Source organism: Channa argus, chromosome 3, assembly GCF_033026475.1.
Source record: "Channa argus isolate prfri chromosome 3, Channa argus male v1.0, whole genome shotgun sequence".
NCBI lineage: Eukaryota > Metazoa > Chordata > Actinopteri > Anabantiformes > Channidae > Channa > Channa argus.
In genome coordinates, this window is record NC_090199.1 from 25,648,888 (window position 1) to 25,669,530 (window position 20,643).

The window sequence follows — 20,643 nt, forward strand, 5'->3', positions numbered from 1 at the left end:
ATGTGGGATTTAAAGTTTTGACAAAACTTTTAAAACCTCTGTCCTCCACAATGGAAAAGGGTTGGAAATCAGTAGCTATCATTTTAGCCAACTCTTCATCAATGCTGTGCTGTTTGGGTGGGGTCATCACTTTGGGTATAAACTGGCTTACTTTGCTTTGAGTTACAGTAGGAGAGGTTATACACGATGTGTGGGGAAGCCTGTAGATGCTGCTGCACTTGCTGTTTTTTTTGGGATGAGACACACCAGGATCTGTAGATGTGTGCCAGCTTGCCCTCTCTCCTCTAACTGCACTGTAGGATGGACAGTTCTCATATGTCTATGCAGGTTTGTGGTGGAACCTGCTCTTAAAGTAATTTTCATCTTGCAGTGAACACACTCTGCTTTGCTGTTTCCATTGTCTTTAAACTGGAGCCAGATGCTGCTTCTCTTTCGGGTTTCACTCATAGTCTCAATTACGCCAACAGTACACACTCCCCTCACCGCTATCTGACAGACAGTTAACGCTGCTTCACTTCTTGGCACCCGACTCTCTGTTTTCACATAATGATCCCATATCCTCACATCTGATTGGCCGCGATGCCATTGCTGACCAATCAAAACAAAGTTCTGCCTAAAGCAGCGCTCGGGCTGAGAACTGAAGTAAGCAGCGAAAGGAAAAAAACTGGGAGCCAGCTCTAGCTCGATGCGAGCCGGCTCTTCTGATTCACTACAAAGCATCGGCTCTCAGAGCCGCATCTTTTGCTCATGACACATCACTAATGAGCACAGGAGGATCGCAAACTAAATGTGCATGATCAGCACCTTTATTAAAAATGCGTCCTTTGGGACATTAAAAAATGTCATTTATTATAAAATATTCGAAGCAAGTCGCAGCTATTTTAAAAATAACTCTAAACAAGTCAAAAAGCAACAACAATAAATCAACCCCCCTCCCTCCTTTAAAAAAAAAAAAAAAAGCATTTTACGTGCTTTGCACTTCCGGGGTAGAGTTCAGGAAATATTGATGGCGGCCACATGTGTGTTAGACCAGTTGCATCAACAGAACAAGTAGTGAATAAAATTATTAACATTTAATTGCAGCCACCCAAACTCCCGCAAAAATGAAAGACACACCACTGTCCAACTGTGAGCGGGATTTCTTGCTCAAAGCGATCGAAGATAAAAAGGTGAGCTCATTTCTACGCTTCTCTAATGACAACACTGATGCTTCCCTCTGAAGCAAATTCTGAAAGGTTTGAAATGAAACGAGAAGGTGTTAGTGTTAATATTTGGCTGATGGATTTGGGCTCTGGGAGAACAGCTTCTCCGTGCCTAATAATAAATCCTCCGTCAAGAAAGTGCTGTTGTATAAAGGAGCGACTGACCTGTCGTTTCCCTACAGCGCCTGGATGGACGACAGACCTATGACTACAGAAGGATAAAGATCACATTCGGGACTGACTATGGGTGCTGCTTTGTGGATCTGGGGAAAACGAGGTCAGCCTGTGGCCAGATGTTTTCAAATTCATTGCACAGTTTGCTTGGTAAACAGACCCCAAGTCATACATAAAATATGATCATAACTATTCAGCTATCTTTATATTTTGTGATACGCAATATCATTGTATTGCACCCTACAGGGTCATGGCCCAAGTGTCCTGTGAGCTGGTGGCTCCTAAAGAGAATCGTCCAAATGAGGGAATCATGTTCTTCAACATAGAGCTGTCGCCAATGGCCTCGCCAGGATTCGAACAGGGCAGGTGAGGAAAAGCTATGATTTCCTCCTTACTGGTTCCATTTTTAACCACTTCATAAAATATTGCTGTTTTGATGAGCTAAGGGACATGTTGTACTTGTACTGTGCTTCATTGATTCAAGCTGTGCAGTCAGTGAAAATCACGTGTGGGGGTTTTTCTTTGTCTCCAGACAGTCTGAATTGTCAGTGAAGCTAAACAGACAGCTGGAGAGATGCTTAAGGAATTCCAAGTGCATTGATACAGAGTCCCTGTGTGTGGTGTCTGGAGAAAAGGTAAAACACACTCTCTCTTACTCACACACACACACACACACACACACACAAAAGAAAACGTATCCAGTGTGTTGATAAAAGTCATCTTGCGTGTGTGTTTAGGTTTGGCAGATCCGAGTGGATGTTCACATGTTGAATCACGATGGGAACCTGATGGACGCCGCCAGCATAGCCGCCATCACTGCTCTGTGCCATTTCAGACGCCCTGATGTCAGCATCAACGGAGATGAAGTTACAGTGGTGAGTCAGCAGCAAACACAGCAGGTGTTGTCTCTGCTTCACTTCGTGTACAGGGACAATTCTGATGCTCCAGACACCGAACTGCTTCATCATTTGACTTTCCTCTGTAACATATAGTGGATCTTTGTGGATGTACTTCAGATAACTGCTCTTTTTTTTTTTTTTTTGTCAAAACTAAAATAATGCAGATGCTTTTTATATGGTATGTAATGCAGTAACAGTTTTCTGCTAGACTATGTGTCACTTCTAAATACATGTATGTACTGTAATTCTTTATCCTGTTGTCCTTCAGTACAGTCCAGAGGAGAGAGACCCTATTCCCTTGAGCATCTACCACATGCCCATCAGTGTCAGCTTCTCCTTCTTTCAGCAAGGGTAAGGAGCTGCAGCTGATTATAAATGTTAATGCTTCTTTTCTATAGACGATTTAAATTTTACACTGGTTCTAATCAAGAATAGTCAAATTACTATCATTGTTACAGTATCAAGTATTGTTTCAGAATTCTGAACTTCAGTATTCAATAATACCTTACCGTGTTCCTTCATCATAATTCAGGCACTATAAAAAAAATCAGACATAGCTTTGGTTATGCTAATTATTTCCTGATTTTTGTGATGTAGTGCTAACAGATCACTACTTTGTCCTTTTATAATTGGTGTCATTGTTTATTTTATTTAAGACAGGGTGCCTGACTTTAGCTTGTTTCTCAAAACAGAGCATGCTGTTTTACTTCAAAGTTCATTACAATAACAATGCAAATACTCCTATATTTCGTTACTGTACATTAATTGTGGGGGTGGCAGTGGCTCAGTTGGTGGAGCCACCGCCGTCCATAGGGTCAGAGGTTCGCGCCCCACTCTTCCTGACCACATGTGTCCCTGGGTAAAACAATGAACCTTCAATAGTCCATCCCCATCACCAGCTGCGCAGTGCTGATCCTAAGCCTGGTAGAAATTAGGGAGGGTTGATTGGGACAAGCAAATGTGACTTCAGCTCCTACATCAGCCATCTTCATATTTATACTCCTAATGTCAGTGGGCACTGCATTTTTTTTCACGTTGCTCACCGGTTTCAAAAAGAATGTTGTCTACTTTCCACTACTCCTTTTGTCTCTGCAGAACCTATCTGCTGGTGGATCCCTGCGAACGGGAGGAGCGAGTGATGGATGGCTTGCTGATGATCGCCATGAACAAACACAGAGAAATCTGCTCCATCCAGTCCAGCGGAGGGATCATGCTCCTTAAAGAGCAGGTGAATGGACTATGAATGTTATTATTGTTGTGTAATCATATCAGTGAATTGTTAAGTTAAATTCAACATTATATTTCTTCATAACTGTAATATTTACAAGATTCCATATTTCCAGAAATCATCAAGAAAGATAAAAAGTATTTGCATAAGGAAAATGAAAAGCTCGCCACCAATTTCTTTTTTTCTTTTTTCTTTTTTGGAATGGGGGTGTTAAAGGTTATGAGATGCAGTAAAATAGCCAGCGTCAAAGTGTCTGAAATCACAGAGCTCATCAGTAAAGCCCTGGAGAATGACAGGAAAGCCAGGTGAGACACAACATCACATAGTAGTATTGAAGTATTAAACTGTGGACATCCTCATGTTGTTATTAAAAGAGATACTAAATGTGTATTTTTAAATTTTCCAGAAAGGCAGGTGAAAAGTGTGGTTTTGCAGAGTCTATGCCCCAGGAGCGAATCACAGCTCTGAAAACAGATGAGACTCCAGTGGAGATGACCGATGTGACCGAAAGAGCCAATGAGATCATTCAAAAAGCAGAGCCCCCGCTTCAGACGTATCCTAAATGTCAGCCATAAAAATAGCCACATCAACGTGTCCTTGCGGCTTTTTTTTCCCCTTGCTTTGTTATGTTGTATCCTGTCAATCCTTAACCGAACATACCAGGATTCCTTCTCTGCTGGTGCCTGCTCCTGGTGTGGGTCAGGTAGGGCAGGGACTGCAAAACACCTGGGGCTTGGAGGAGGAGGAGGAGGAGGAGGAGGATGACGAGGATGAAAACAGTGGTGAAGAACAAAAGGAGCAAACAAAAATGATGGAGGAGGAACACGATGAAAAGGAGGAGAGCAGAGAAGGTTAGTAATAATTATTTTCTTTTAATCTTGGATCTCTGGAAAAAGACAGATGGGAAAAGATCAGCACATGAGGGCACAAATCAAAAGTAACTCATTAAGCAGGCATTACATTTATGTATTTTAGGTAATCAATGATTAATCTGTGAGCGTCTCTTGAATAATTTGAAAACCAATTGGAAATTGGTTTTACCTTGCAGGACATGTGGTTCAGTTATCTGACAGTGAAGAGGAGGAGGTGGTCATTCTCCATCCAGAGACACCAAACAAAACTCCTAAGTAAGTGCACTGCTTGTCTTTTCTCTAAGAAGGACATTTTAGGTGGCGACTGAAAAAGGAATAAACATTCTACAAAGAAGATGTGGCCTTTAACATTTGTCTTTCTTCCAGAAATGCAGGTTCAGCTACACACCAGAAGGGTGCAACAAAGTCCAAGAGAAGACAGAAGAAATGATTGAATCAACTGCAGTGAGAGATTTTTTATCTGCAGCAGTACCAGACACTGCAGCACCTCCTCAAGATAAAGAGTGTACAAAGACTGTCCTGGTTACAACGTGATTCTTGTCTCCTGCGAGCAGAGCGATAAGCTCAAATAGAAACACTCACAAATGTAGAGAAAATGGTTTATTATGCAGCTTAATTTGCCTGCACAGTGATGTAAAATGTAATGTTTTTGAACAATTGTGATTAAACTAAATATTCTTAACTACTGTTGGGTGTTTAGCAGACTTGTATATTTCAGATACAGTTTTTGTTGATGAATCTACATAAACATTTTAAGCGTTCTGTTGAAATAAAAAAGAAAAACAAATTTAACTTGAAGGATAAAGACCTTTTTTTATGTCCTTGAAGGTCTGTTTCTCTGTATACAATGGCAAATACAGCCTTTTTAAGATTATTAAAAAATATTAGCCAAACAGCTGAAAGGAGAAGAAGAAGAAGAAAATATTAGCTCTATGTCAATATTGTAAACATGGTTGTCATTTTTAAAAATAAAGGACAATGCTCCACGATTCGTGAGAAGACTTACTGTTTCCCAGTAAGTTTATTTATTATCACGCAAAATAAAGAAAATAAAGTCAGGTTCCACCGAGATTTGAACTCGGATCGCTGGATTCAGAGTCCAGAGTGCTAACCATTACACCATGGAACCAACTGAGCGATGACTAACGGGATTGGGTATTTTATGTCGTATTGAGCTATTGTTCACTTAAGCTATAACAGTACGTGAACACGCGTTGTTTCAAAATCGATTTCCTCCATGAACAAGGATCAACGATGTTTGTTTTTTTTTGTGCCAAGTGAAAGTAACTGGCTGTGGACAAAAAACGTTTAAATTAAAAGGTAAAATGCTACTAGACCCAAAAAGCTGGCCCGTACGGGGATCGAACCCGCGACCTTGGCGTTATTAGCACCACGCTCTAACCAACTGAGCTAACCGGCCCAGGTCGAAAATGCCTCCAACACTTTTAGATCTAAACAAGTAAATCTGCGCTAGACTGTAAGCTACTTCCGGTTTTCTAAACCTCTGCACCTAACAAGAGTTAATCTTTCATTTCTCAGCTGAAATAACGTTTTACCTCTAACAGCAGAGTCGACTCCTCATATACAAAGTTCAATCATTTTCCTGTTCTTTCTCTGCACAGAGCCCTAGAGGTCATGCTGGGCCTGGTTTTCTCAGCACCAATAGATGTGTGGTCTGTGGATACAGATCTCAGATACAGGCGTTTATTTCAGCTGCCTCAAATGACTTTATGAGGTCCTGCTGTTTGTTTTGGGTTTTTATATAGTAGGTGTCCTAGCACCTCTTTCAGTTATGAAGGAGTTATTTAGGGGCTCCTTCACTAACCTTTATGAGATGCCTGACACCTGGAGGCTGACCTTTAAAAGTTCTTCCCTCTCTTGTTCTTGTCTAACAGCCAGCTACAGCAGCCATGTTGAAAGCCACCCTGTTTTTGCTTATTTGTTTGCTTTACATTTTAAAAAGTCTTACATATGTTATCTTTTACATAACACTGTACACAATTACGTTTTTCTTGCAAAATGTTTAGTAGAATAAAGAGGACTTGACTCAAATAAATCAGTGACCACAGAGAAAATATACAAACTGTTTTTTTAAACAACAACAAATCTTTTTCCTCATCATGCTACAGTATCTTTGCACTGTCTCTGCCTCGAGGAGCATAACTTCAAAGTTTTCCCGAAGCGTTCCTAGGTTCTCGTACTGTAGTATTTACGTTCTCCAAACCATGACAAAGGTCTGTTTTGTACCGTACAAATGTGTTTGAAAGTGAAGTGTAGTTCATAATGTGAAAAGCCGTTGGGTAAATGCATACATTGATCTAAAACACGATGACATAAATAGTTTAAAATTTTATTTATATTGAGAAAACAGCAAAAATAATACAATAGAAAATATTCTCAATGCATGGCTTACATACAGATATCTTCTTTGGTAAATTTTAATTTGATAACTTTATTTGGTAACAAACACTTCATGTATTTCTCACCTGTGCTAACAAAGGCATATAAAAAAAGGCATATGTAGTGCATTTAGTGCATAAGGTGAATCAGGTACAGAACAACCTAATCATCTATTTTTGTTTGACAACTACTACTACTACTACTACTACTGCTACTACTACTACTACTACTACTACTACTACTGTATAGGGTAAATACAGCAATATCCACAAGTGCTGACTAAAATAGCTTTATGCCTTTCAACAACAAACCACCAATATCAAAATAGTACAGACTCTTTATGTCTTGGATCTATAATGTCATTATTTGAATATATATTTCTATTAAAATATGAATTTAATTTGGTACAGAATGTAAACATATCAAAACCCTTTGGAATTCCCTTTTTCAACCGTACCTAATCTGCTGAACTCCTGGCATAATCTGTATGCTACTAAACCTGCAGCACTCATAGGGCTTTTCATGGTGATGTGGGTGTAATGTTTGAACACTAAAGCAAACATGACGTGTCTGAACAGCTACATTGAAGGAGCATTTTCATCTCTTTGCAAAGAACAAAAGCGTTGCATAAAGTGCTGAAAAATACGACATCAGATTCTGCTATGGTTAAATCTGCCTTATGTAGACACACATTCAACAGTTCACAACAAGCATCCTCAGTATTGCCGTTTAATGAGCCAAACTAAATGTTTAACATTTGCATTTAGCTATGCTTTGGTCTGCTTGGTCCCCCCCCACAAAACATTAGAGAATCTATGGTTTGCTAAATGTTGTTGTCGCCTTGATTAATTCAGATTTGGCACTCAGTGTCTACACTAACTAAAGACTGACAACTAATGTGTTTATCCTCAGGTGGCTCATCAGCACTGGGAACCTTCTCATACTACAAAGTAATTTGGTGTTAAAGTAATAGAAAAATATTATTTAGTGAAGCTTGACGCTATGAAATTGCCAACCTTGTGTCACTGGAGGACTCATTTCAGCAGCATGATGAGGAAGTCGCTGAGGAAGACTCCAGCGAGAAGAATGACAACCATGAGCAGCAAAGTCAGGCCACGTCTTAAAACCAGTTGTGTTACAGAGAGAACATGTCCCACTGTCGTGGCTGTGGATTTATTCTGACCTGGAAAGTGCATCTCCAGGTCTATGTGATTCTCTGCACCACTCTCACATACGGATGCAGTAGTAAAGACCTGAATCTGCTTCTGATTTGAGTCTAGAAGTTTGAGGAAGTATCTTTAGTATCAACAATAAGCGAAACATAAGAAATTAACAAGTAAGTTCATCTGTGCTTACCCAGATTTTCTATCCCCGCCATATCTTTTTCATCTTTCACTTGGACTCCTGCTCTCACACGTGCCTGATCAGAGACATTGGGAACAGCTGTTAATAAGATTGTTTTCACTTCAAGTTTAGCTCAAAGCAAAATTAAAAATGGCCAAGTAAGATTTACAACAGGTTTGCACCTCTTCAGCAGCCTTTTTCCAGTCAAGTTTGCACAAATAAACAATAAAGAAAATTGACTGCATTAGCACACCAATGGTAAGTCCAGCCCATAGTCCTGTTAGAGAGATAAAAGAAGACAGTCATTGGTTTTCCGGAATGTTAGCATACAAGCAGGAGACAGAACCGCAGTCATTTCATGCATTTTTTTCTTACCTACAATGCCCATGTTCACCGCAAACATCAGGGACACACCAATGGGAAAGCCAATGAAGTAATATCCTACCAGGTTACACAGAGCACCAACAAACTGTTTTCCTGCTCCTCTGAGGACACCTCCAGTCACACCCTGTTCACAAGAAGCAGATTTTAGTCAAAAAAATTGTCCATATCATATCTTAAATCCATGAAGTTGGTGTGGAAATAGTATCTCACCGCAATGCCATCAGCAAGATGCAAGAAACCAAAAATAAACATGACGTCAGCAACCCTCTGTAAAATATCTCTGAAAACATCAAGATAGATTTAGCACATCCAGTTTTTTTTTGTAAAGTTTTGTAAAGAAACAAGTAATAAGACACAACATAATCCCCAAATGGAACAAATTTGGCAACAGGTTAGAGAAAATATGACAAATCGCTGTGTCAGCAGTGGTGGTTTTGGCATCACTAGTAAGGATTTTGTCAGCTGGCATAAAAATAATAACCTTAGTCAATGTAAAACAGAAATGTGGAAGTGAGAAGTGAGCTCACGGGGCAAAAAAGTGAAGACTTTACTCACTGTTCTGCGGTGAAAATGTATCCAACAACATTTCTAGATAAGCTGAAACTAGCTCCAACAAAACACGAAATTATGACTGCAACAAGAAAAAGACACAAAGAGAGGAACATATTATTTAAAAAGATGAACAATGAATGGACATTGAAAATTTTTTTAAGGGATTGATTTCAATATTTGCTTGCATTGTTCTTCAAGGACAACAGTGTGATACTGTAATGGATATTTTAAGCACAGAGCATTTTATCTAGATTCTAATGTATAAAATTAAATAATGTCAAAGTGTTAAATAGATGAACCAACAATTTATGAACTTTAAAGGACCTATTAAAAATTATCAATAAATGTTATCCCATCATTTATTTTCATTTAATTTTCTAGCACAGATTCCAGGATCATAGCAGATGTTACAGCATCAAAGGTAATGGGGTCAGCGCTTTATGTAAAAAATTATTAACTATATAGTGACCGATTATTTAAGTCAACTGATGTGAAAAACAAATAATAAATAATAACTTGTCTGTGTATATCAACCAGGCATAGCAACAACTATGTTTAAATTATTTTAAAATCACCAACAAGGTGCTGCTACTGTAAATCTCTGACAAACTCCTTTTCATTAAAAAGTATTAGAATATTTAATATTAAGGTATTAAACCAAACCCCATTAGTGAAGAAGGACGGTAGCATGTGGGTTGTTAAACTATAAAAAAAGAGAGAATGTTGGCTTTAATAATAATTAGCTATAAGTTAAGGGGTTGTGCCTGGCATGACATTTTCTAATCATACTACTGAAGTCATACTGTGAAATAAAAATATAAAATAGCAAAGACCTAAAAAAAATACCATTTTATCATGATGACTTGAGTTTCATAAAAGATTACTTCAGTTATCAATTTGTCTCATGTAATGATTTTGCTTAATAAATATTTAGAATATGTTAAAATACTCTCACAACTTTACATTGTTTACATTCAGGCAGTCTGTACTGTGTGTGCTGGTTCTTACATGTACAGATGATGGGGACTTTACACGACAGCTTAGCCTGCTCTATGTTTCCTGCACCAAGAGCATTTCCAACACGTACACTGGCAGCAACAGACATTCCTAGTGGGAACTGTAGGAAAAATAAATAAGTAATACACAAAAGTAGAGCAAATCAATATTTTTGTTAAAACGTAATCATAATTAAAGTTACCATGTAAGCTACAAGGGTCAGCTGATATGCCACCGACTGAGCTCCTAGCTCGGCCTCACTAATGATACCAGCCAGGAATCCTCCCACCTCAAACAACCACCACTCCAGACAAAGCATGAGCATACTGGGAATGGCCAGCTGAACAAAGGTACCCCACTCTTGCAGACAATGGAGTGACCAACCTGGGGGTCAGATGTCAGATGCAAAGGGTGTAGGATATATACACAGTAGTAAGAAAAAGCACTTCAGTATTTGCAATTTCCTGTTTTTCTGCATTAGTCATAAAATAGGATTTGATCTTTATCAAAGTCTCAAATATTACCAAACACAATATATTGCATCTGATAAAACCCAAACACCCATGATCCTGGAAAAGGTAATGCTAACACTAGGCTTCGGTTGTTACTAAAGTGTGTTACACTTGAATCTTTGGTTTTCAACAACTGTGACAGTTTGATACATAAATAATTAATTAAAGTCAGAGTTACTGTTCTTCTAGTAAATTATTGCTAGAGGCTCGATAGTACAACCTGCCAAATGATGCAACTTGTGATTAATGAAAAAGCCACTAACACTAGTCTGTCTCACTACTGTAACCTCTTGTCTACCTTGGATTACACAGTTATGGAGAGTTAATAATTTAATGAAACATATGGACACATGGAAAATTACGAATGGGCAACTATTGTTGTTAAAGACCACAGACTTGATGGATGAAAGAGAATGAAATTACTAGGCTAAATAAGAGAAATAAAAAAAACACAGATCAATTCCATGTTGTGATAAAGGAGAGCTCACCTCCCCATGTGGCCTTGTGCAGACCCCTCCAGTAGATGAAAATATATAAGACCACAGCCAGCAAATACTGAGAGATGGCGTTGGCTGCTGCCGATCCACTTAAAGAAACATTATGAACATGTCTTTAGATAAATGCTTTGTGACTGATTACTTTCTAATAATGGTACAAAAAGTGACATTTAAATTTTGACCCTCTATATTGTAATTTAAAAGTTGTCATCTCCCTTCTGTGACTGACCACTATCATTAGCAATATAGTAATGATGTAGGAAAACTTACGGAACACCCAAATCCAGATAAAAGAGGAATATGAAGTTAATGACTGCATTAAGGAGATTTCCGATTGCTCCAGTGATAACCTGAGGCCATATAATTCCCTGTAAAGCACAGCAAAGCACCCAGGCTCAATATTCACTTTAATGGCCGTGTTTAACTCATTACAATATTTACCACCATGTTAAACTTTGTCAAGAACGGGAGCCTTACCTGATTTTGGAGATATCTTCCTTGCAGTTGGTACATAAAAGCCGCCTGCAGGAGGAAAGGCAAAGGTAAATAGGCAATTGGCCGAACAGCTACTGAAAGTGAAAAGGTCTGTATCTGTCGCATCAGTAGCAACAATGTGCCAAACTCACCGGCAGAGCGGGCATGAAGATCTTCACATACAGCTGAGAGAGACTTCGTGTGGAAAGACAAACAATGAACTTGTGCAACAGAGACATCTGATTGTAAATATATACATGTTGAATGAATTTATTTTAGGTCATTTTGACAGATGAATGAGGTTGTTTGAGTCAACAGGGTTTCGGATTTGATGTATAAATGAATAATTCATACCCTAAAAGGACTTCACCAAACTGCAGTGACATTTACTCAAAAGTTAAGGTAGTCCAATCAACGCGTGCACTGACCAACACTGATGTCGCTACAGGCATGCTGTCAGCATGGCTAACAACTGGATCTACGTCGGTGGAATAAATCCCACAGGGGCTGAAAGGTGATACAGCTAACTCTTCTAGCAGAATTTAATTGAATCGAGTAAATGCCAATAAACGTTTTGTGAGTTTGGATTTCCCACTTTAGTTCATCAGAACCCTCTGGGGACAAGATAGACCTGGGGTAATTATCTGGGACTATTACTCATGTGGTGATAACATAACGACAGTCATCAGTGAAGCTTATAGTACAATATTTCACCAAATCACTTTGCACCATGCACAACTGTTGACACAATCTTGTGTGTAGATACTGTTCTAAAAGGCTATAATCAATGTTATCTAGCTGGTGGACCATTTAGTGGATAAAGAGCCAGATATTTCCCTCAACAGTTGCTGGAGACCAAACCAAAACTAAAAGTCAAGTAAAAGGTTTAAATGAATGATTATGTTGCTCTGTGTCTCCTGGGTGTCAATGATTTTCTTACATACAGTACATGTTGACCCCTTGTGGCTAAACTAAGTTAATGCAGATTAGATGAAGAGGTGATGAATTTGCAGAAACAAACAGGACCAAGCTATTGCGTCCATTCATGGTGCATGTGTCGGTTATTGGGCGAGTAAATACTGACTGACCTGGCGACCTCTGGGCTCTGTTTGACAGCAAGTAGTAGAGGTTCAGTGTTTATAAGGATGGCCCAGCAGGGGAAACAGGCCAGCAACAGAATCAGAATCCCCCTTTGGAGAATCACACCAACACGCTTCATGTTACCACTCCCATACGTCTGCATGGAAGAGGTGGACAGATACTCAAATAAGCAGAGTTGGAGAACACACCAGATCACACCAGCAACCAAGGGTATGGCTGTACAAAGAAAACTAACTTGATACAAAAGGCCCAACGGCACACTGTTGAATTGTTTTTAGGGGACCCCAGAACAACCTGGGAACCCAAGACCGGTACTGGTCATGTTTATCTTGGCTAGATAAATAAAGGAAAAGAACCAACTTAGATGAAGACACTACCTGAGATATGAGGGTATCGCAAGTTAATGACAGTCCTGTGCCAATGGAAATACCAGTCACATTTACCACCTGAAATGAATGAAAACTTTAGAGAAATCTAGGAAAAAATATACACCAATAGAGGCAGTAGATCATTCAAAAGTGAGCACTAGCAGATATATACACTACTCACAAAAAGATAGGGATATTGGACATGGGGCAAATTTCAGAATGCACCTAAAATGCTCTAGAACCTTTAACAGCGAACGTAATTTGACCTTCTCTAAACCTTTGAATGCACATGTCTGACTGTTCAGTGTTTCAGTACTTGCATTGCATAACATGCTGTTGTCTAACAAGGTGATTAACAGCATTAAATGATTCATGGATCATGTCTGATTCATGAGTCAACCACTGTTGACAGTTCTGGTTCAATGACTAGTTGTATTTAAACAGTCCTCTTCATCATGCTGTTCACATTTTGACATCATGAGACCAAGACTACATCCAACAGTTGAAAAGTTTTTGAAACATTTACATTTTTTTTGTTGTGGTTTACCCAGCACTGGTGTTAGCTTTTGTTTTATTAAACTGTTTGAGATATAGAAATTACCATTTCATGCCTCTACTTAAAAGCTCTACTTTAATGATATATCACTGTAGCATGAACTTTTTCATAAATTTCACCTAAAAGCCAAACATTCCTAGCGTTTTGCAAGTAGTGTATAAAGATATACTGTTTTTTTAATTGACTGTCTTCTTACTGCAATTGCTAATGATACTCCTGCGAGTTCAGTTTTTCCCAAGTGACCACAGAACACAGTACTGATGAAACTGATCATGAAGACCATGGCCTGGGAAAGGATCTGGAGTGCAAAAACAAACACAGCACACACAGTAAAACACATCTTTGAGTTTGTACAAATAAGATATCGGCTATTTATACAAATACATGTACAATATAACAAAACACACTGTGGAATAATGAAAAAAAAAAGAGAGTAAAGACCCAAGACTGTAGGTAACAGTAAGTACAGTGCAGTACCATGTTGTCTGCACAGATATAGACTGTAGCATACTACAGTAGTCCAGCACATACTCCATTTAATTTAGTTCAGGTACAAAACACTGTCCTACATTAGAATGTGATTACATTCATCTATAGGTGTAACCTAAAAAGTAGAGTTATAATGTACATTTATTCAGTGAAATCAGTGCCTCATCCCCAAAAAACAATCAGCTGTAACAATCAAATATACCATGTGTGTAAAAATGTAAATCTATGTGTTGCTTTAAGTGTGAACAATTATACACTATATGATGGTAACAATGTTACAGTTTATATAGTTGGGTGCAAAATGCTGCCTCACCTTAGTTTCAAACGGCAGAATGAGTAAAACATTATTTTTAATCTTAATATTTAATGCACATTTAGTTAGTGCAAATGCTGTTTCATCAGAAATGTAAATTTTAATTATGCAACTTCTGGAATTTAATAGCTTTCATTAATGTACTGTACCTTTTTATAGACCCTCCTGAGTGCTTTGAGAGCCAAAGGTCCTAATAAAGTCAACATTTAATATGTGTTGTGGCACAGTTTATACATGAGGTGGCCTGGTAGCTCAATGGGAAGAGCTACAGCATTGAATCCAGTAATTGTAGGATCAAATCCCAGCGTGTGTGTCCCTGAGCAAGATGCTCTGCACTAGCTCCTTCTTTTAAAAAGATAACATTAATTTTGTTGCTTGGCATCTTTTGGCTTTTGCAGAAATGCCTTTTTACGGCATATTGACATTTCTGATGGGGTCTTGTTTGACTTTCAACTGCCTCTCATCTGCCAACTGAATCACTGTGCACTGCTGAGCAAGAGAAGGCTGCTATTCCTGGATGCAAACGGCTATCACATAAAAAAAACACCTTTTCCTGTGAGTTTCACACTGGCTGATTTAAACTGATGTTTTTAGGACTTTTTAACTTTACCATGTGTATGTTAAAAAGATAAGTAAAGAAAATGTAATCAAATGAAGTACATGTTTTTATTAATGTATGTAGTACTTGGTTGTAGTAATAATTCCATTATTTTAGACATTTGTAACAGTAACAAGTAACAGTACCACGTTACAGTAACTACAAATAGTAACTAGTAATCTAACATATGACGTTTCAAAAAAACCTTTCCAACATTAAAAGATGAGCTGAATGAAAATCCTACACAAGTCAAGACTGTCAAGACTGTAATTAAACAAACATTAACCTTTGACAGTTAATGCACTTTACTAATACAGGTATCATCAAGTGTAACGCAGAATTTTGTAATTTGACAAGATAAACTTCATGATAGAATATGAGTGACCCCAGCTACTTTGGACCATCCAGTTGCCATCATTATTTTGTTCAAAATGTGAAAAATTACTATTAAAACAACTATAATTTTCCATGCAACTATTTAACAGACACGCGACTTGTGGCTTCTATAAATCGAATAACATCAGTATGAAAAATATTACATTTTATGCACATTAACAATTGTTAATATACTGGGAATAATTTAACACAAAGACACAAACACAGTGTAAGTATCATGTTGCACAGCCTAAGATTATTAAACACATCGAGTATTTTTCCTCAAGCATCAGAAATTGATGCTTAAAGTGATGCACACTTTATTTATTAATTTATTTAATTATTTATTTAAAGAGAAAGGGCACGGATTTTGAGAAGCGACCCACGTGGTACAGTGGGCTTGGAGATGCTCTGATGTCTTACCACTGGTCCTGCTAGTCCGAAAAGTTGTACCAGCTCATTCCAGTACTCTGCTGGGAAAAAGCTCCTCAGATAAGAGCCCCAACTTTCAGCCGCTGCAGGAGCCGCTTCAGCGGCTCTCACATCTCCCTTCACTCCATTCATGCATGGAAATGGCGTTTTCTCTAAACCCTCCATAGCGAAACAACATAGGATGTTCCTGACAGATAAGCCGAGCTAACTGGTGTGTGATAGCTGCCCCCGTGTCCCTCAGCCCCAAATGCCAGCCGGCCGGAGCTTGAGGGTGTCCACGAGCCACCGGAGAAGTCGTGGGCGGGGCTACGCACGTGCTGTGCGTTGGGGACTGCCTCAAAGCCAATCAGAGCGCGCACTTTGGAGGCGTCTTTGTAGACGTAGACTGTGCCCTGGATGCTTCGGTTCGTCACTGCAGCGCTGGACCGGGTGAGACTGATCTGTAGACGCAACCAAAGACTTGGTCGGTATGCGTGCCCTTAAAGGTGGTGGATATAATTCTCATAAGGAATCATAACTTGTGGGGACCTGTAAAACGCAGTGTGCAGAAGGTTTTTGCATAAGTGCCACTGCTAATTATTGACCATCACTCCCCCCCAAAAAATTACCCACTTTGCTAATATATATACATACGTATGTCCATCTATCTATATATAGATATAGATAGATAGATATACACAGTCAGTCTGCTTCCAATGTTTATAAAATGTATAACATTACAGTTTAATTAAAAAAACAAATTGTTGATGGCAGCAACACATCTCAAGAAAGTTGGAACAGGGGCAACAAAAGGCTGGAAAAGTAATTGCCGCAAATCAAACACAAATGGAGGAGCAGTTGAGAACTAATCAGGTTAATTGGCAACAGGTCAGCAACATGACTGGGTATGTAAAGATGAGCAGAGGTTCACCAGTCTGTGGCTACAGTTTTCAGAAAAATGTTTCTCAGTGTGAGAGTTTAAAGATCCCACTATCTACAGTATATAATATAATCACATGATTCAGAGAATCAGGAAGAATCTCTGAGTGCAAGGGACAAGGCCGAAGGTCAAAACCGGATGCGTGTGATCCTTGGTCCCTCAGGCGGCACTGCATTAATAACAGGCATGATTCTCAACTGGACATCACTGCATGGACTCAGGGACACTTCCAGAAATCACTTGTCTGTGAACACAGTTCACTGTTATTTATTTTCAACCACATAAATAATTCACTTCACGCAGTCCTACATTGACACACACACCTCTTGAGTTTCTAGTGGACCAAAGTTTCCTTTTGTACACTTGGATCATCAACTCTGTACTGTAACTGAAATCATTTGACAAATTGGTTGACAGTTGTAAATGTTTGCAGCATTGCAGCAATATTAACTCCTTAAGGTTTTTCTTCGAGGCTCACGCCATTGACCAGTCAGAGAATATTAACCCTTTCGATTTGATTAGTGAGTTTTGCAGCTTCCGATTTATTGTAAGTAGATAATGCCTGAAGGATTGGTGAGGGTGTGGTGGAGTGTAGCAGATGGTAAAAGAGCATAGCAGAGCAAGGAGAACGTTGATTAAGGGTGGATTTAGATCTCATGCATTTGGGTTGCATATTCTATGTTTGAGAAAATCCTAAAATACTTTGAAGGACACAGTAGTCTGGATTAATTTAAACATTATTTCCAATATGGAGACTGTGTACACTGTACTGCACCTTATTGTATCCCTTGACGCCAATATGTCCAGTCGTGGAGATTGTAGTGTCTCAGGGTCAGAAGATACGCTTCCGCTATACTGTTGTCACTGGAAAGTGTTATTAAGAGATAATGGGCACATTGTGTAATTAACAGAGCACAAGTACCAGAGAGTTTATACGTCATAGTGTTTCACAGGTCTTGGGGACCTGTGCAAAAAATAAAAATTAAGAAGGCCATTGTGTCTCTAGAAGTAATAAGCTGCCTCAAGTTATGTCACAAATTATGTCACTTGAGGCGGTGCTGGTTAAGGCAGGAAAATGAAACGAAAATGAAAAAAGAAATCAGTGTTCGTGGAGGTAGAAAGCATAGAGCATCCTGGGCCTCTGTAGCCAGTGGCTACATTAACACAAGCAAGCTGTTGGCAACCAAAGTGGATTGTACACTACACCCCTACCAGCTTAATGTGCAAAATTATTATTTTTATGTTATTATTATGTTAAGTTGGCATCCCTTTACACTCTATGTAAGGGATGCCAACTTAACCCTTAACCTAGTGTATTAATAATAAACATTAAATTAAGAAAGTGAGAAATTAATTAAATAAAATGTACCTTTAATTAATCATGGTGAAAAAAGTCTATTTACTCCTTTTGCCATTTCAAAATAACGGAGTACTAACTATTGCACGTGACTGTACTGTACATGATGTCCATGTTGCTGCCTTTGAAAGGCTAAGTTTCTTTGCACTAGTTTGTTCTGCTGGCTACTTGAACGCATCATTTCCACTTTTCCACTCAATGTTGACATAAACAAAAGTTGAGTGATTTGAGCATCGAGTTGCTGCAGATGATTCCAGCGACAAACATGAACACAGTGTTCATCTATATCAGGCCGTGTTGTGAAAAGCAGCTGCTTTAGTAAAATGACAACTCCCACTGGGGGGCGGGTCCACTGTCTGGACTCGTTCACCCTCCTCCTGACCCCGTTGCCATTTGTGTCTAGAGGTTCGAAGCAGGTATTAAGGATTTTTAACACAAAACTGTAAACACAAAGCTTTTCTCACAGTAGAAATGTTTCATATATGTAACAAGTGTATAGATGAACAGTAGTTGTTTGTACATCTTGTATATCTTTTAAAAGTGTCTGATTAGAGACATTAGGGACAGGTGCTGATAATGCATTTTTAAGAGAGGCATTTTGACAATAGTGATGTGGGTACACGTCCCCTCAGCTGCCATTTGTCTCTTGATGATGTCTCTTTTGATTGTTCAGCATATCTTAGAGATGATATGTCTTACTTGAGAAACTGAATTGACTGTTACGCAATCAGGCTTTTGCAGGTCTTCACTGTCTTCAGCACCTGGTAAACTATCACACTCCAGTATTAACAAGTCTGCATAAAGATGATGAACTTGGTTAATATTCAACTGTCTGAATGGAATTATGAAACATAAGCTGTTTTACTCAGGTTATTGATTTAAGGATTAGTTATACTCACTGGGCTATAGTGAAAATGGACCACAGAATTTTTTTTTTCACTAACACAGCTGAACAATATTTGGACCTTAAACTGCACCTGATGACATCTCGTAACATTATGCCCTTGTGCGATGACATAAAGAAGATGTGTTTTAAAGGGAATTTTGAGTCTTAGCTAAACTGATTGTCAACTATTTAAATTACTTGTGAATTTGAATTTGGAAATCTGTGTCCATTACAGACTAAACAATCCTTGTTTACATGCTGCATGGGCTGGATTGAATATAGTTAGGACTGACTAATATGGTACATCAGGGAAACCCACAACTCTGGACTCAATGTGCTCTAGACTTATGACATAGTGTTCCTCTTGATATCAACACTGATCCATTACTTGATGACCCATGATTGGAATTTTATTTACAAGTTGCTATGGCACAGCAAGCTGAGTCCGTGGGTCATTGTGACCACTGATCTACAGTAGAAAATTGTGTTTAAGACAGTGATGAAGAATCAGGGTTTGGTTATAGCCCCTGATACGTGACCTGCTTAACACCTTCAGTATTGGAAGGGACATTAATCCAGGGAACAGGATAGGTGCATGTGACAAACCACAGGGTAGTGATGTAATCACTGATTTGTCAAAATAACACTCACTCTAGCTTGAATTGGATTTGGCTATTTTTCTTTTGCTTTTAGATTAAAGGGCAACTTCCAACAATTTTCAACTTGCTTTCTATGGCTTTAGTTTAGGTTGTAAACGTACATCAATGCTTTTACACTTTCCTCTGGTTTCATTATATGAAAAATATTTCTCTGCTTCTAGCTGAAAAACTCCTCCAGATGACATTACCCAGAGGAGTGTTTTCATCATTAGGAGTTAAGATGATGTCATCTGGAGGAGCTCTAGAAAGGCAGTTTGACCATGATGACATATGAACTGAAGTTTCCTCCTCCTTATTTTTATTAGTTTTTCCAAATACTGTTGCTTGCAATTGCAAATTAATTTGTCCAGTCAGGGTCCCCTTTTTTTCACTTTCATCTCTTCCTATCTCCATCATATCTGAACAACTCAAACAACTTTTAGCCAAACCAAAGATAAACAGGTAATTCATTCTAACCACTAAAAAGCAAGATATAACCAAGGAGAGAGGTGCTACATTCTTCCATGAGCTAGTACTGCATGAATTTCAGAGGAAACTTTCAGCTACAGGACAAAGATTAGCAGCAACATGATATATCTGTTTCTGATGTAGCTGACTCAGTCTCCTGGACTCCCCTCTGCTCCACCCAGACTGACCTGCTGACCTCTGGGCACTGTTTGACAGCAGACTTACTACAGGTTCAGTGTTCAGGGGAAAGAGGGCAGCAAACAGAACCAGAATCCCTCTGGAGAATCACATGCTTCAAGTTACAGTTCCCATATATCTGCATGAGGCGGGTAAACAGATGATGAACAGGAAAAAAAAAAACCCATCTGAAAGCAAGGACAGGATTGGGTCAAGACAACAAACTTGATACGAAAGCTCATAGCTGAGCTTCTCCAAGGAGACAGAACAACTCCTGTGGAACCTGGGATATGAGGGTGTCACAAGCTGACAACAAACCAGTGCCAGTGGAAACATCAGTGATGTTAACTAACAAAAAAACAAAACAATATCAGCCCAGCCAAAGTGTTTGGCACCAGCATCACCTCATCACCATCCTCACATAAATATGTA

The 20,643-nt window shown here is 38.9% G+C and overlaps 2 protein-coding genes and 2 non-coding genes across 5 annotated transcripts; 1 reads left to right on the top strand and 3 right to left on the bottom strand.

The window, feature by feature from the left end:
• Positions 1 to 986: 986 nt before the first annotated feature.
• exosc9 (exosome component 9) lies at positions 987 to 5,167 on the top strand. 2 transcript variants are annotated; one of them, XM_067499272.1, is made up of 12 exons: positions 987 to 1,169; positions 1,385 to 1,479; positions 1,623 to 1,742; positions 1,909 to 2,011; positions 2,114 to 2,251; positions 2,544 to 2,626; positions 3,371 to 3,503; positions 3,720 to 3,808; positions 3,910 to 4,056; positions 4,167 to 4,354; positions 4,552 to 4,630; positions 4,742 to 5,167. In XM_067499272.1, exons 1-12 carry the CDS (start codon positions 1,104 to 1,106, stop codon positions 4,803 to 4,805), a joined length of 1,305 nt encoding a protein of 434 aa, XP_067355373.1. In that variant the 5' UTR covers positions 987 to 1,103; the 3' UTR covers positions 4,806 to 5,167. The 2 variants fall into 2 exon arrangements, with proteins under 2 accessions (XP_067355373.1, XP_067355374.1); XM_067499273.1 differs by lacking the exon at positions 987 to 1,169 and having other exon boundaries at positions 1,387 to 1,526.
• Positions 5,168 to 5,432: 265 nt separating this feature from the next.
• On the bottom strand, positions 5,433 to 5,504 carry trnaq-cug (transfer RNA glutamine (anticodon CUG)). Its single transcript has one exon. It is a non-coding gene; the product is annotated as a tRNA-Gln (tRNA).
• A 217-nt stretch (positions 5,505 to 5,721) lies between these two features.
• Positions 5,722 to 5,795, bottom strand: trnai-aau (transfer RNA isoleucine (anticodon AAU)). Its single transcript has one exon. It is a non-coding gene; the product is annotated as a tRNA-Ile (tRNA).
• A 914-nt stretch (positions 5,796 to 6,709) lies between these two features.
• Positions 6,710 to 16,034, bottom strand: LOC137124421 (multidrug and toxin extrusion protein 1-like). Its single transcript, XM_067499331.1, has 16 exons — positions 15,758 to 16,034; positions 13,756 to 13,857; positions 13,013 to 13,081; positions 12,623 to 12,771; positions 11,687 to 11,729; positions 11,538 to 11,582; positions 11,331 to 11,428; positions 11,052 to 11,149; positions 10,254 to 10,435; positions 10,064 to 10,172; positions 9,059 to 9,134; positions 8,714 to 8,783; positions 8,495 to 8,627; positions 8,302 to 8,396; positions 8,132 to 8,195; positions 6,710 to 8,051 (listed from the first exon to the last, which is right to left on the bottom strand). Exons 1-16 carry the CDS (start codon positions 15,929 to 15,931, stop codon positions 7,810 to 7,812), a joined length of 1,749 nt encoding a protein of 582 aa, XP_067355432.1. The 5' UTR covers positions 15,932 to 16,034; the 3' UTR covers positions 6,710 to 7,809.
• Positions 16,035 to 20,643: the final 4,609 nt, after the last annotated feature.